The 16,847-nt window shown below is 54.2% G+C and overlaps 1 protein-coding gene across 3 annotated transcripts in view; it reads right to left on the reverse strand.

Annotated features, from left to right (window-relative positions):
* Window positions 1-209: 209 nt before the first annotated feature.
* Window positions 210-16,847, reverse strand: part of ZNF362 (zinc finger protein 362) — a 37,450-nt gene continuing 20,812 nt past the window's right edge. For all 3 annotated transcript variants that reach the window (XM_043994696.1, XM_043994694.1, XM_043994695.1), the window contains 7 exons: window positions 14,458-14,521; window positions 13,814-14,060; window positions 13,393-13,714; window positions 9,951-10,175; window positions 3,783-3,861; window positions 3,461-3,619; window positions 210-2,956 (listed from right to left, as the gene is read on the reverse strand). In XM_043994696.1, coding sequence (XP_043850631.1) covers window positions 2,840-2,956; window positions 3,461-3,619; window positions 3,783-3,861; window positions 9,951-10,175; window positions 13,393-13,714; window positions 13,814-14,060; window positions 14,458-14,521 — 1,213 coding nt within the window. In that variant the 3' untranslated portion in view covers window positions 210-2,839. The remainder of the gene's footprint in view (window positions 2,957-3,460; window positions 3,620-3,782; window positions 3,862-9,950; window positions 10,176-13,392; window positions 13,715-13,813; window positions 14,061-14,457; window positions 14,522-16,847) is intronic.

The following is a 16,847-nucleotide window of genomic DNA, read 5'->3' on the forward strand; positions in this document are numbered from 1 at the left end:
CAGCCCTCAATTCTGCTGCCTCATGGGGAGCCCAGGCCCTCAGACCTATGACAATATAGCACTAATTTTAGACAATTACTGCACCTGTGACGTCCTCAAGCCTCTAATATTCCTGAAATCATTGGTAAAGAAGGGAGACTCTGACATCTCTCATCTGGACAGTCCCCTTCCCCAGCCGCCCACCACAGACCACACCAGGACACCTGTGCTTCCCAGTCGTAGTACAGTTTTATTTTTCACAACAGAGAAATACAAAGAGCATAGGGCTTTTAATTTTTTTCATTAGCTTTTTTTTCCCCACATTTTGCTTTTTAAAAAAATTTTCTTTTTAACATAATGCAAACTTTCCCTTCTGAGGTGCCACCTCCTTGGCCCTGTGATGCCAGGTCCCGAAAGTGGACAAAAGAATCAAACATCTGGAACCGTTTTTTTTTTTTTTCTGTCTTTCTTAGTAAGGGAACTAGATCTAAATTCGGTGGCCTGGAGGTTCCATAGACAAAAGAAAAGGGGGTGTTAACAGAGTGTCAGAGCGTATTTACAGGATATTAACATGCTGACAAAAAGGCTACAATACTGAGTATCATACAACATCAAAGAGTCAGAAACAAGGGAAAAGAACCAGTGAAAAATACGTGGAACCGAAGGGCATCAAACAGCTGGTCAAACAATGACATTGTTAAGGCTTAAAAAGTGTATAAAAATAACACAGTTAATATTCAGAACGGAACTTAAAGATACAGAAGATATAGATGAGTTTTTGTCTAGGGTTTTTTTTTTTTTTTCCTTTCTGGTGAGGGGGTTGTTGGGGCTTCTCCGGGCTCTGTACATGGATCCTATATACATGGGGAGACACGAATGGCTTTCAGATCAGGGTGGGGGTGCTGGGGCTGGCCGCCGGTCCTCTGACTGGCTGCTTTCCTCAGTGCCCCTCCACCCCTGAGGGACCCTGCAGGGATGGAGGTGTGGGAATGGGGTGAAGGGGTTCTCTGGCCTGGGCCTTAGCACAGGGTGATAAGTGCCATCATAAACGGGTTGGGTAAGAGAAGGTGACTTTGGAATTCTCTCGCTTGCCTTAGGCTGGGGCAGGTGAGTGTCCAAGGCCCCAGAGCCACCTCACTCCAAACCCCCAGGCAGGCCCGGCCCTTTTCCCCTGCTAATCCCCAACCATCTGAGGCCCCCTCACAGCTGTTCTATCAAAGCCTCCTTGGTATTGGGGACTCGAGGGGTCCCCGGGGCCTGAATTTTTTCAGGCACTGGAGAGGAGACCCAGAACCTGGGGGGAAAGTCCACTCCCCATTTTGCAATATGGCCCCTGGCCACTTGATTGGTGAGCTTTCAGGGGCTCGACCTGTCCTGTCTGCCTGTGCCTATCCTGACCTCACCCTGGCATGGAAGACACGCAAACATCCTCTCCAAGGTTAGGGTTCTGTTCCCCAGTCTGGGGGGGGGGAGGATGAGCCCAGTTCTGGGGAAGATGGACTAAGCGGGTCCCCAATATAGAAGGAGAGGATATGTGACTAGGCTCATTCCTAGAAGGCTGGGCAGGAGGTGAGGGAAGATTCCACATCCTTATTCCAGGCATCGACCTTCCCCCCGTCAGACACCTAGAACCACTCTGTCCCTCCTTCCCCACCCCCAGGTCCTGATCCCAGCCCAAGCCCAGAGCAGACAGGAATGTCAGGAGAGGTAGAGGAATATTCTCATCCTAGCCAGCACTGGAGGTAGACCGGGGCACTCTCTACTGTGGTTACAGGGCCCAGGGAGCACCGTTGTCAGACTAAGGGGAGGCAGGAGGGGCGGTGGCCAGGTGGGATAACTTTCACTGACAACACTCACAAGGCCCCACACCAACAGGGCCTTGGGCCTTTCTCCTGCCCCTCTTCTTCAGGGAAGTTACTCTCCTAGGCGGGAGACGACCTGGTTCTGGAGGCCTGAGGCAAAAGCCCTTCCCTTGGTCTCCTATCTCCACCTCTTGCTTCCTATGGAAGACTTGGAAGTCTCTCTGAGTAGGTGAGCTGGCCCTACCTGTCCCATCTGCCTTAGGGACTAGGCCTAGCCTAGCCTGGGACACGAGGGGAGGGATGTGTGGGGCTAATTTCAGCCCCCTCTTCTCCTAGCTCCAGGCATCTTCTGCTACGCTTCCTGCCTGACCCTTCTCCCCCAGCTCTGGCCATAAACTCCAGAGTCCAAACCATTCAGAGGCTACAATTCTCCCTTGGGTCCATGAGGTGCCCTGGGTCTTTTCCAAGAGGTCTCTGTCATCTCCCCCACTCCCCCAGTGCTCCCCTGGGCGTGGCCCAGCAGGTGAGAGGCCCCCACCCTGTGGCTCTCCGTGTCCATCTGTCCAATTTTCCTTTTGATTTTTCCATTTTAGCAGCACCAACTTCTTGGCCAATAAATATTTTTGTTGTTATTTTTAAAAAAGGAAGTAAAAAGAAAAGAAAACAAACCAAAAAACCAACCCAATGAAGGGAAGAATGGGGGTGGGGGTGAACTAAAGACAACCCAACAGAGAGAGGTTCAAAGTGCTCTGAAATCGTCTTTGGATGTCACCAAACTGTCCAGAATCCCCCGGTGGCCACTGCCGCTGGCCAGGCTCCTGGGCTGGGGAACTCTTCCAAGCCTTGTAGCAGTGAATCGGACTGAACTGAACTGGAACTCCGTGGTGGAGTCGGTGGCCCGTGGGCAGAGGCCCCTTGATGCAGTGTGGTTCAGGAGAGCGGCACGGCCCAGAGCGGGGGAGCTCAGGGTAGGGGGGGTTCTGATTGGTTTTCTTTCTGTGGCCCTGCCTGGGGAGGCCGGGGGTGGGGGGCACACAGAGCGGAGTGGGGCCCTGGGGTCAGATGAGCGAGATCCGTACAGGGATGCCAGGAGACTCCGTCCTTTGGGGTGAATGGTGGGTGACCAGATGTTCCACCACAGTGTGTTTGGACATGTGCTTCATCAAGTATGTCTCCTGGAGAGAGACACAGAGAGAGGATGGAGCTGGGTGAATGTTCAGGGAGCATCCCTCCCTTCCCCAGAGACTCACTCCCAGATCCCCAGGCAAATTAGCATCCTGTATTCAATGCACCACCCTGTGGCCATCTTTGGGAACTGCACCTTCCCTTGCATCCTAGTACCTACCCACATAGACACTGAGCAGTTAACTAGATATTTGGGGACCTGGGGCAAGGGAGTATGGCAGAGGAAGACTGAAGAGGTGCTTAGTTGGGTTGTGGCCACCAGGGAAACAATGCTGTTGCTGTCATCACCGGCTAAATTTTTGCTTCCTTGGACAAAGCCCCAACTGTCCTACCCTAGTTGTAGCCCTATACCCTAGCTCCAAGGCACAGGATAGAGGCTTGGCAGCTACTCCCCTAGTGCCTTCCCCCAAGATGAGAGTCGTACCCCTTCACCTGTTATTCACTTGGTCCCCCATGTCCCAGTGCAGACCCTCCTGCCCCACGCCCCTACTCACCGAGGTGTAGGCACGCCCACACATGCTGCAGCAGTAGGCCTTGGCGTGTTTGATGGCATGGGCGGAGAGGTGGATCTGCAGGGAGGCGGAGTCTGTATATGCCCGGTAACAGTTCGGACACTTGTACGGTTTATCTTTATTGTGCTGTCGCTGGTGAGACTGGGGGGAGATGGAGAGCAGGAGAGGGCGTCACAAGGGCCCTGAGGAGTCACCGCATCCCCCCAGGCCCAGGTGCCGATACCCCGCCTCCCTGCAGGAACGAGGCCCCCAGTGCCCTTCTCTACCCTCCCCCTCCCCAGACAGGTCGGCAGTGGCCACTGACCTGGAGGTTGGAGAGCTGGGTGAAAGCCTTTTCACAGCCGGGATGTGGGCACTTGTAGGGTCTGTCTCCAGTGTGAATTCTGCAATGGATCCCAAGGCACGCAGTGAGGCCGGGCCCTGGAGGGCAGGCCGCTCACGAGCAGGGCTGTCCAGGCCCTGGCGCAAGCCCCAGGTGAGGGCCAGCCAGGACAGCACAAGGCTCCAGAACCTCATGGGAAACTGAGAAAAGGACTCGGCGTGCCTAGCTCATCGCCATCCCCACCATCACATCCTCAGCTTCTCACGGCCTCTCTCTTCCCCTCCCCAACACCCACAAGGACACTCAGACATCCACTCACATATACACATACAGACACACCCACACCCACACCCACTGACACTCAGACACACTCATACACACTCCCACTGACACTCAGACACACACTCAGACACACACACACACACACACACACACACACACACACACACACACACACCTGCCCACCAACAATAACCTCCTGACTAGTATCCCTGCCTCCCACACCCCCATCAGAGTCTGCTAAAGCCTGCCTCTCATCACATGGCTTCCCATGGCCTACAGGATAAAGCCCTATCACCTCAACTTGCATTTAAGGTGTCCACAACATAGCCCCCAAACAAGCTCCCTGCCCCGTTCAGTCAGCTCCCTTTCCAAACACTCCTTTACACATTCAGCCTCCCTGCCTACCCAAATCCTACCTACCCTCCAAGATCCAACTCAAATTTTTCCTTTTCAGGAAGCCTTCCCTGATTGCACCTGCCCACACTGATCTCTCCATCTTTGTGGCTCCTGTCTGCCATCCCACCAATTTGGCTTCTCTGCTGGGTGCTCTTCCTGGCCATACTGAGCTCCTGAGAGGCAGCACCTGTGCCCCTTCCCCATTGGGGATCCCCCATAGAAACGGGTGCCTTGTACTGGACCGAATGCTAGAGCGAAAGCCAACCCGCCGACTGACTGGCCCCAGGCCCCAGGCAGTTCCAGGGATGGGGAAAATCATCCATCCCCATTTTAAATCAAGGGTTGACAAAGCTACCAGCTCCATCTACCACCCAGTATGCAAGCTGTGCCTCCCCGCTTTGTGCTATCTGTAAATGTGATGAGCACACCGTCTACATCTTAATCCAAGTCACTGCAAAATGGCTGAAGAGTAAAAGTCCAAGGATGGGCAGTCTGGTGACCAGTGCCTTCTGAATCCTCGTTGCTACTGCTCTCCCACTTTCCTGGCCATCTGGTGGTCAGTGGGTCCGTGACCTCATGGATGTGGACATTCCCTCCAAAGGTGCAGGTTGCAACTTATCCGTGCCTGTGTATCCCACGTCCGTGACTCTCGTTCGTGGCCTCTTGCAGTTCTGACACTGGGCACGCGGGAGAGGGCTCCCTCTGCTTCTACTGACAGTGGGTGTATGGACGGATGCTGATGAGGAAGCCAATGGAGCCAGTAGCTAGCCAGCTGTGCCTTTCTTTCCCATTTGGTACCATCAATAACTTGATGAACGATTCTCCAACAGCGTACATGCACCCCAAGACCAGCTGTTCTGGGTGACCTGGTGGGCAGCCCCCCACACCCAACTTGACTCCAATTCCCTTCTTTGTCCAGCTTTTCTGACCCCACATGATTCCTCTGTTCTCTACGTTCTCAGTGACTTCCCAACAAATGCCTGAGGGCGACACCCAACCAGCCGAGTGCCCCTCTGCCAGCCGGGTGATCTGAACCAGATTCTCTCAGTTCAAGGATGAGCATTTTGCAAAGGAGATTGTTCAAAGCAGGGGGGCGTCTGATGCCTATCTTCTGTCTCCTTTCAACACCATGGGCTCCTGCTGGCTTCCTGCACATCAGTTTGCAAGGACTTGATGTTTGATGAGATACTGTGGCCCGCTTTATCTAAGCTGGGGTACTCCTTCTTTGGGCAGGGGGGAGTCTAGAATCACAGTCTCAGAGCTAGAAGGCACCTCATGCAGCCCCTCCCTGAACTGGAATCCCCACTGCAACACCAGCTGTCTGACCTACGCTTGAAAACCTTTAGTGAAGGGGAGCTCACAACCTCCTGAGCTAGACCGTTCCTTTCACCCAGCATTCTTCCAGCCGGGACAGGACCTCCAGATGGCTCCATGAACAAAACACTCCATCTCTCGGCCCCAGGGCGTTCCCTCCGGCTCTCCTAGCCTTCCCCCACCCCTTTGAATTGTGGTGCCTCCCCTCTGCTCATTATTCCCCCCATTACACGCTGAGGTCCTTGAGGGCGGGGACTGTCTTTGGCCTCTTTCTATAACCCCCAGCACAGAGCACTGGCCTTGGCACATAGTAGGCATTTAAGAAAGGCTTACTGTGTGGCTTCCCTTCAAACACTCATGTATGGGCCTGACCAGAGGCAACATAACAGTGGTGAACTTAGATGAGGCCAGAATCCCACCTCTGACACAGGTGGTGTGACCACAAGCTGATAAACACAACCCCTCTGAGCCTTCAGTCTTTGAACTGATCTCGCGTGCTCTCTCTCTCTCTCTCTCTCTCTCTCTCTCTCCCTCCCTCTCCTTCTGAGACTCCTTCCAATTCAGAAATTCACTGATTCTGTGAAACAATGGCCTCAAGCATATGATCGTAGGTCAAGGGATCCCCGATCCCAGACTTAGGGCTAGAAGAAACCTCGGGAGTCACCCCCACTCTCATTTTGCAGCTGAGGAAACCAAGGTCTTGAGAGCAATGACTCGCCCAAGGTCACCCAGGCTATAAGTTCAAATCCAGGATTTGAATGCGAGGCCCCCAACTCTAAATCCAATGAATCCTCCAGCTCGGAATTCCCACTTCCCCCCCCCCGGTGCCACTGAAGGCTTAGCCCTGCCGCTGCCTAGGTCCTCCTCCTCTCCCCATGCCACAGCTTGTCAACAGCCTTCCTAAAACAGTGCCCACGGGGCTCCGGATGGACGGCCCAAGCAGGGCAGAGGACAATGGGATCAGCACTCCGTGAACTCCAGACACCACATCTCTCCTGAAAATCACACTGGCTGTTTCTGATGCCAGGTCACCATGGTGATTCACTGTGGACTTGCAGTCTCTTAAAACCTGTGCCCCTCCTCCTCCATCAGAGACAGCCAGTGGTGTGCGGAGAGCATGTTATTAAGAAGACCCAAGTTCAAATCCTGCTGCACATACTTAGTAGCTGTGTGACCCTATACAAGTCATTTCCCTCTTTCAAACTCCATTTCCTCCTCTCTAAAATGGGGATAATAATGGCACCTTCTTCCAGGGTTGCTATGAGGATCAAATGAGGTAATATCTGTAAAGTGCTTTGCAAACCTTAAAGTGCTATGATTGCTATTTTATTTGTGCCATTGGTTTTATGAACCTGAGTATATGACTTTACATTTACTCCTATGAAACTGCATCTTACTGGATCTGGCCCATCATTCCCGCCTGTTCGGAACCCAGTGGGTTAGTGGCTCCTCTCAGCTTTGTGTCATCTACAAAGGTGATGAGGCTACCCCCTCTGCCTTCTTGTAAATCGCCGAAATATGACTCAACAAGTATGGAGACAAGGATGTTTCGGTGAACACGTCTTCCTGAAGGAAGGAGTTCTGTTTCAGGGTCCGTAGGTCAGAGCAACAGTTCCTACCTTTTCAAACCTCAAAAGAGCGCTCAGAGCCCTGCCTGACAGGGGCTGTATTCAAGGTGACCATTTTGTGGGCCTTACCTGGGATCAGGAGGTTTTGTGAGCCTGTGGATTCAAGGGCTTCCTGCAATAACTCCCAGGGCCCCAGGTTGAGAATGGTGGTGCAGAAGTCTCACTCTAGGGGCAACTAGGTGGCGCAGTGGATAGAGCACCAGCCCTGGAGTTAGGAGTACCTGAGTTCAAATCCGGCCTCAGACACTTAACACTTACTAGCTGTGTGACCCTGGGCAAGTCACTTAACCCCAACCACCTCACTAAAAAAAAAAAGAAGTCTCACTCTTTCCCCATTCTAAACATAACATCTACACCCCCTGGGAGGAATTGTGCTGAAAAAAAAAGATCCACAGCGAGGCCCTGGGTTCAAATCCCATCTCTGAGGGTAAGCACCCGTGCAATGCTGGCTCACAGAGGTTCTCTGGGTCTGTTTGCCTCCTGTGAAACAAGGGGCCTGTGCAGATGACCAGGGGTCCCCTAAAGCTCTAGACTGGAGCCTAGCATCCCTTTCCCAGACTTCACAAATCCTCTGGCCAGAAAGCACAGGCCCTGGCAGTGCATGTACCTCCATCACAACAATTTAACTTAATTAAGACTTTTGTGTTCTAGAGGCCTGAAAAGAGGAGACCTGGGGTCTAATCCTGATGATGCTGCCCAGGTCCCTTTCCTTTTCTGGGCCTCGCTCTCCCCATCTGCTTGTTGAAGGAGCTAGGCTAGATGGAGGGGCCATAGCCAGGCCTCTGGGAGCTCAGGGGAGTGTAAGCTGGCTGCTAACAGAATCTTCGGCAGCAGGAGCAGGTGAGACAGTGAAGGAAGCAAGAGTCCCTCTCTTCTGCCCTGTCCTGCAGTATCAGATACAACTGGGGTACTTATCTCATGAGGAGAAGAAAGGTAACTAGGTGGCACAGTGGTTAGAGAGCTGGGCCTGGAGTCAGGAAGACCCGAGTTCAAATCTGACCTCAGATACTTAGTAGCAGTCTGATCCTGGGCCAGTCATTTAACCTCTGCCTCCCTCAGTTTCCTTATCTGTAAAATGGGAATAACAAGAGCATCCACCGCCCCACTGTTGTTCAAAGGAAGTGTTTATAAAGCGCTGGGCACACAGTAAGCAGTGTAAATACCAGCCATCACTGTTGTTAGAGGGCTGGGAGGGGATCGGCAGAGGGAGAAGAGGCAGGATGCCCACCTATGTGTGTGAGGCTATCCCAACATAATAGTGTGGTAGAAAAAGCGCAGGGCACAGAGGCAGGAGAAATCTGAGATCTCATTGATATAAAACATCCGGAGCGAGCAAACTCCCTCTGCCGATGCATGTCAACACCTCGGCAGCGAGCAGTCAGGCCACGCTGCCTCTGGCCAGCTGTCAAACCAAACCTCCCTGAGCCTCACTCCTCACCTCTAGAATGGGATGAGCACGGCCGGGTCACCCCCTCCCAGGGCAGCTGTGAGGCTCAGGCCAGTGTTCCCATGGCGGCTCTGGGGCAGCCCCTCCCCCAGCAGCAGCCCTGGCCCTCACGCTCAGGTCAGAAGCTGCTGGGACAGATGAGGAGGCCCTGGAGAACAGAGTCCATCCTTCTGCCTGCACTCAGACACCCGTTAGCCCTTCTCACCCCTTCACAGGCTGGGGGCCTTCTGCAGGATCTCAGCAACTCTCTGACAGGAGGCCAAGGATCAGCTACTCAGTCTTTTTTTTTTTGCTCAGGGCAATGGGGGTTAAGTGACTCGCCCAGGGTCACACAGCTAGTAAGTGTTAAGTATCTGAGGCCGGATTTGAACTCAGGTACTCCTGAATCCAGGGCCGGTGCTTTATCCACTGCGCCACCTAGCCGCCCCAGCTACTCAGTCTTAATAATGGGCACGTGTCCCCAAGAGCCCTGACGTACCTTCTCGGGGCAGGAGAGACCTGTCATCCAAGGGGCCGCGAGACCCATCGTGAACCCGTGCCTGCTCTCCAGCCAACGCCCTCCTCACTCCATCACCCTCTTTGTTCCCTTGTTTCCCGGGGTCTCTACCCCTCTGTCCCTTAGTCTCTCTCCATCTCTTCCTGTCTGTCCCTCACTACACTCAAGGAGTGACAAGTACAGTGCCCCGCCTCCCCCCAGCCAGGTCACTGGGAACATACCCATCAAGTTCCTCTGATTTAGGCCCTGCAATTGAGGGACTGAGCCTGTGGCCCTGGTCCATCCCCTCTGAGGTAGGACAGACTCAGGCCTGGCTGGTGACACCCACAAAGGAACCAGTCTGGCCCACGGGCTCCCTGGGATGGCACGGAGACATCGAGTGACTCGTCCAGAGTCCGTAGGGCAGTCAATGGGATGAGCCACAAGCTCAGGAAACATTTGGTCTCAACCTGAAGCCAGGACTAAGAATCTAGGCCAATCCCGATCTCCCTCCACCTCCAAGTCTGGCTGAGCCAAATACCACCACTTGGCTGTCACCTTCCCCCCAGAGACCCTCTGTCACCTTCTCGGGAGCCCATTGCTCTCACCTGGTGTGCTGCTGGAGGTGGGAGAGCTGGCGGAAGGATTTCTCACAGTAGGAGCAGTGATAGGGCTTGACACCCAGGTGGATGCGCAGGTGTTGGGCCAGGTAGGAGGCGTTGGCAAAGGACTTGGAGCAGTGTGGGCACTTGTGCGGCTTGGCCTCGGTGTGCGACTTGGAGTGGATCTGCATCTCAGACTTGGTGAAGAAGGTCAAGGGGCAGACCTTACACCTGGGGGGAACAGAAAGCAGACCTTACCATTGCGGGGTGCGACACTCAGCAAACTGCCCTTCCCCTTTCACCCTGCCACATTCCATGACCCTGTGACCCCAGCCGGTCCTTCCTTCCACAAGTCCCCCCCCAACTCCAGGCATCTTCTCTGGATGCCCCCACAGCAGAGGAGGGAATGTTCCTCCTCTTTGCCTCCTGGCTCCTCTCCTCACCCCCTTCATTCTGGGCCTTTCCCCTGTGGATCATATCTAACTTCCCCCTACATAGCTTGATTATACATAGGGGCCTACAGGTTGTCTCCCTAATGAGGGGTTCCTTGGGAGTAGACACTAGTTTTTGCCCTCTTTTTGTATCACCATTGCTTAACATAGTGCTTGGCATACACTTGGTGCTTAATAAATGCTTCCTGCCTGCCTGAGTGAAGAGACAGCCCGCGTTGGGGGGAAAAGGTGGAAGGAGATGTGGGCCTCACACCTCTAGGGACACAGAGAGTTCACACTGGAGAATACTCAGGAAGGAGCTGGCTTCCGGGTCACCAGAGTTCTCCATGCTAAGGAAGGATTTGCTGGGGGGCAGCTAGGTGGCGCAGTGGATAAAGCACTGGCCTTGGATTCAGGAGGACCTGAGTTCAAATCCAGCCTCAAACACTTGACACTTACTAGCTGTGTGACCTTGGGCAAGTCACTTAACCCTCTTTGCCCCACAAAAACAAACAAACAAACAAAAAAAGTGCCATAGAGGATGAATTTGCTCAGGTCTGGGCTGGGCTAGATGCCTTCTGAGGTCCTGAGATTCCATGATTTTATGACCTCATCTACCAAAGGACTTTGACCTCACACTGAAGAAGGCCACGGCCTCCTACCTGGAGGAATGTGGGCTTCAAAGAAGGAGGTGGGGCGGGGCAGGGCAGGCTTCACCCTGGAGCAGGGAGGGCAGGAGGGACACCAGCCTCACTCCCCCTCTAGCCTCTCTCTCTGACCTCCCTGATCTGTTCCATCAAGCATGACCAAATCTCAAAGCTGGGAGGAGGCTTCAGAGGCCACTCTCCCACCTGAACGAACATCCCTCCCCTCCCTCTACCACACCCCTGACAAAGAAGCCTCCAAAAGCCGCGTGGTGACTACCAGCAATGGGGGATCGGCCCCCAAGGCAGCTTATCCAACTTTTCAGGACAGCTCTCGCTGTTTGACAATTTAATTCAACAAGCATCCATTGAACGCTCCTGGGAGACAGATGTTGAAAAACAGTCCCTGTCTTCAGAGAGCTTACATGGGGTTGTTCCCTTAGCTGAGCCTAAATCTGCTTCTCCATGACCTCTACCCATTGCTGCCCACCCTGGGCCAAGCAGAATCAGCCACATCCCCTCTTTCAAAGCTGTTGGGGTACCTCCGGTCACTCAGACTCCCACGTTCAACCCTGAGGAGACTCCCTTCTCATCTGGCCTCATATCCTGTCAGGTACCAAGCCTGGCAGGTCAATGCCACCTCGACATCCTGTCCTCTCTTCCCTAGTCCTGCAGTCACTACCGCCTGGGGGCAGGCCTTCCTAGCAGTTAGGAAGGGCAATACCCCCCCTGAACTACTGAAAGACCCGTTTAACAGGTTCTCCTGCCTCCATTCCCTGATCCTTCATATGCTGCTAGAATAGGTAGCTAGGTGGTATAGTAGATACTGTGCTAGTCTTAGAGTCAGGAAGACCTGAGTTCAAATCCTGCCTCAGACACTTGATAGCTGTGACACCCTACCTCGACCTCTATCTACCTCAGTTTCTTCATTGATAATATAGAGATAACAGCAGCATCTACCTCCTAGTACTGCTGTGAGGATCCAATGGCATATCTGTAAAGCATGTGCTACCATATTCATCTTTTTTATGTATCAATCTGGTTATGTCACTCATCGGCTCAAAAATCTTCAATGGCTCCCTATTACCCAGGCAAAGAGGTATAGTGCTGAACCTGGAATGAGAGGACCTGAATCCAAATCCTAGCTCTGCTACCAATGACCTCTGTGGCCTCAGGCAAGTCACTTCATCTCTATGTTTCCTCATGTATAAAAAGGAGGAAGCTGGCATTAGATGAGTTTTGGGGTCCCTTTCAGCCCTAGATCTGGTAACTTGTAAGCCACTGCCTACCTCTGCTGGGTAGGTCTCCTATCACTCCCCTCCATATACTCAGAGATCCACGGACTCTCCTTTGCCCTCCAAAGTACACCTAGTACTTTTGCCCCTCTGTCTTCACTCAGGCTGCTCCCTCTGCCCCCAAATATCCTCCACCCCTTCTCCTCTGCCTGTATTGGGTCCAACTCCAAGGGTACTTCCTGCAGGAAGCCTTTCCTGACCCCTCCCCTCTGCAGAATAGGCTCTCGCTGATATCAGTGAATGATTAAATGTGGCCGAGTAACACAGGCCTCCTACTTGGAGGGACACAGAGGGATCCCTTGGTCCTCACAAATGAGAGGGAGCACAGATCTGATTCCTGGCAGGAGACAGATCTCACAAGCAGCAATGGGGGAGGATGTAGCCCTCACCCCTGGAGGGGATGGAGGTCTCACATGGGAGGAGCAGGTTAAGACATCATGATGGGGCAGCTAGGTGGCGCAGTGGATAGAGCACCGGCCCTGGAGTCAGGAGTACCTGAGTTCAAATCCGGCCTCAGATACTTAACACTTACTAGCTGTGTGACCCTGGGCAAGTCACTTAACCCCAATTGCCTCACTAAAAAAAACCAAAAAAACAAACAAAAAAAAAGACATCATGATGGGGGCCACAGGCCTTACACCTGGGGAGACACAGTGTGGGGTCAGGGGGGGCTTTTCTGTAAGATCATTCCTTAGTGGGGTAACCTTATCGCTAGGAGTATCCTGGGGGTTTAGGTAAAAGACCTGCCTGTCCCTTATTCTCTTGGACTGTGGGGAAGCCTAATCCATGTCTACTTAGCCAAGCTTGGTCCTAACTTGAAACAGAGCCCCAGGACTCAGCTTGCCAGCTCATAGTCCCCAAGATTCCCCTATTCCCTTCTGCTGGAGGGGTCCGGCTGGACGAAGAGCCAGTGGTAGCATCTTGCCATGGGAAGGGACGAGCGGTATGGTCAACCTACTCCCAGGGGATTCACAAGGGGCAGAAAAGGGAGGTAGCGTTGGGGTCCAGGGGCCCAAAGTCACCAGTCCTGGGGAGACAGTGCTCCTGGAAAGGCAGCGTCTGCGGCTCAGCGCCCCACCTGTATGTCTTCCCCTCTTTGGCGGTCTCTCCCGAGGCCAGGATGGGGTACGGCACCACGAGGACAGGGGGTCCCGAGGGGTTTTCGGCCTTGATCTTCTTGCGGCCCCGTTCTGTTTTGGGGGCTCCCAGCAGGCTGTGGCCCTGAATGGTCTTGATGGAGTCCAGGATGGGGGGGCTGGTGATCCCTGAGATGAGGGTAGGGGAGGAGGCTATGAGGCGGCTCTGGCTGGTGGAGGTGGGCGTCGAAGGGGTGCTGGTCCCTGTGCCAGCACTGGACTCAGAGGTGCTGACTGCGGGAGCCCGGGAGGACAGCCCCAGACCTGTGAGGGGAAAGACAGGAGAGGAAAGAGAAAGGGAGCGGCTCATATATCACCTCACCGGCTTCCTGAACCCTCACACCCGCCGGGCATCTCCCTTACCTGTGACGGTGCTGGTGGCAGGCCGGGCATGCAGGGCCACATCAGGCTGGGGCACAGCCTGCGGGTGTAGCCCCGGCACCTGCTGCAGTTTCGGCAATGACATGATGGACTGGCTGCTTTCAGCCGGGGATGGGGGGACCAGCAGGGGCTGCTGGGAGGAGACTGAGGTGGGCGGCAGGTGTGGGGGCCGTATCTTCTCTGCCATCAGTTGTTCTTTGATCTTGTTGATCAATACCAAGTTGTCCAGCTGAAAAGGAGAGGACAAGAGAACTGAGGGGGATCCCCGGGGGGCCCAGCCCCAGCCCGGAGCTCAAACCCTCACCGCGCCCGCCTGGCAGGACCACCGAGGACCAATCAAAGCCCTCTCTTGTCCCCCCTCCTCGGTGGTCCCTGAAGGTGAGAACCCTCCCCCGTCCCGCTAGCCCAGCTCCTGTAGTCCAGCGGCAAGGAGGTGACAGCATTCCCACCAAGGGCAGGGCCGGGCTGGTTGGTTTGCTCTGTCCTGGGGCCTAGGCCCATGGTCCAGGCCCCAAGGGGAGCCCCTCCCTGGGCAGGCCACAGCCAAGGCCCAGACTGTGCAGGTGAGTGCAAAGCTGGCAGGGGCAGGGGCAGGGGGGAGGAGGGGGAGAAAAGCTCTTTCTTACCTGGCTGGGCATGGTGGGAGGAGGGGGCCAGAAGTAGGGGTTGTTAAAACGAGGTTCGGCCATCCTGCAGGGAGAGAGTGACTGTCATGGGGAAGGGCCCCTCCCGACCAGTCCAGGGCCCCTCTTGAGCATGAGCCCCCTCCCCTGGTGGGGGGAGCCTGTACACAGGGCAGGGGAACTCCAGCTGCCCCCCCAGCCTCACAGTCCTTTGGGGGCTCCTGTCAGAGAGTCCATTCCCAGAAGCAGGAGCCAGAGGCCACAGAGGGACAACTCAAGGCACATCTTCCAAGTTCAGTGTGCGCCCACAATGCAGGGCAGGGGCCTGGGTCCTCCCAGCCTTGTCTTTGCTCCCCGGGGGCTGCTGTAGGGTGTAGGGCTAAAGGGAGGCTTCCGCAAGAACTCCCTCTCTACCGTGTCATCTCCATGCTCCTGGCATTCTTGGTATCCAGCCCTACACCCTCCCCAGCTAATCCTCAAGGGCCAAGGTCACTGTCAGCTATTTGTCCCCAAGGCCCCTGACTCCTGCCTGGACAACAGAAACTTTCCCTGGACCAGGCTTGTCCCTGGGGAACAGGAAGGAGCTGCCTAGGCTTTAAGAGGACCCCATCCTCACAACATGAGACCCAAGCTGTTCATAAACTGTTAAGTGCTTGGAATGACTCCGCGAAGAACCATGCCACACACTGTGTTTAAACATGATCATTTACAAAGTCACCCTTAAGTGCTCATTTCCTTATCTGTTGCCAGGGTAAGAGCTAGGAAACCTGTCTATTCCTTTCTCCACTCCCCAAAGTATCTCACAGGAGCCAAGCCTGGGTTTGGCCTTAAGCCAAGGAACTCCCTGAACCCTTAACGGTCAACAGGTGCCCCTTCTGAGGAATCAGGCTCTTTGGCCTCTGCCACCAGGAATCCAACCAACAGGATGGTCAAGTTTCAGTGTGAATCCTTTCCTCAGTCAAGCTCAGGGCCCCCCAGCCTGAGCACCAAAGGAGGCCCCCCCCCACCCTACTAGTTTTCTGTATTGCATCTGCTCTGTGCTCAGCACTGAGGGACAGGCAGAAAGAGCCTCAGATATGCTTTGGAAGGCGGCCAATGGCAATCACCGGGAGCCAAGAGACCTGGATTGAAGGCCCACCTCTGACCCTTATTAGCTGTGTGATCTCAGACAAGTCACTTTCCTTCCTGGGCCTCAGTTTCTCCATTTGTAAAATGGAGATACAACACTTGGACTAACTCCCTCTCAAGGATGCTGTGAAGGTCACAAGAAATAATGAATATGAAAGTGAGTTATTAGTATCCAGTCTGTGCTCACGGAGCTTTTGACGCCGGGGAGAGGACACTCACACCCATAAAACAATGAGACAGGATATGATTAAACACTGAACTGTCCGAGTGTCAGGAATCCCAGGCTCCTGAATGCCAGGCCCAGAAGGGACCTCGGACTCTGGAATAGCTAGACCAGGCAGTGTCAAAACTGGAAGGGACCATGGCAGAGAACGCTGGGACGCATTAGAATCCAGAGTAAGATAGAGCAAAGGGGTTAGAACACAGAACACTCAAAGCTGAAAGGGATCCTGGAGCACCGGATGCTAGAACCAGCAGGTGCCTTCCTTAGGGATCACCTGGTCCGCTCCTCTCAGAGGATCCTGAGGCCCACAGGAGGAGAGATGACTTGTCCGGCTTCTCACAATGAGTTGGTGGCTGAGCCTGGGCCTGGACTCTTCCCACTGCATCCCCAAGGCTGCAGGCTCTGCGCTGGCCGAGCCCTTCCCCCAGCCATCCACCCGCCACTGCCACACATCAGTCGTCTACACCCCCTGCTCAGAGCTGGCCTGCACCCAGAGCTCACACGCAGGGCTCTCCTGGAGGCTTTTTGTTTTTAATCAAAACCCAACTGAACAGAGAGCCCCTTCGGCTCCACCCTGGACCGCGTGGGCAGCATGAGTGGGGAAGAGTCGACCGACCAACCGACACTGACAGACAGAAGCATGGCTAATAGGGTGACGTTCCTTCCCTCCTCCCTCAGCTGACCGTCTGGCCAGGGAGAGGAGGTGTAAGCACAAGACACAACGGTGCGTGATACAAGACAATAGATAACAGTGTGGGTGAATAGGAAGGGCCCCCAAAGCCCTGAGACCTGGGCCTAGCTCTGATAAAGCCTGTGTGATCTTGGGTAAGATCACAGGATTTAGAGCTGACCTGTCAAGTCCAAATCCCTCATTAGGCAGATGAGGAAAGTGAGGGCCACAGAAGGGGGACCGACCTGCCTAATGACACACAGAAGAGCAAGGCCAGGATTGAAACTCAGGCCTTTTAACTTCCTTTAAGTCGCTTCTCCTCTGTGGGTCTCAGTTTCCCCATCTGTAAACTAGGAGTGGGCATTTCCCTTA

This window comes from Dromiciops gliroides, chromosome 3, assembly GCF_019393635.1.
Source record: "Dromiciops gliroides isolate mDroGli1 chromosome 3, mDroGli1.pri, whole genome shotgun sequence".
Classification (NCBI taxonomy): Eukaryota; Metazoa; Chordata; class Mammalia; order Microbiotheria; family Microbiotheriidae; genus Dromiciops; species Dromiciops gliroides.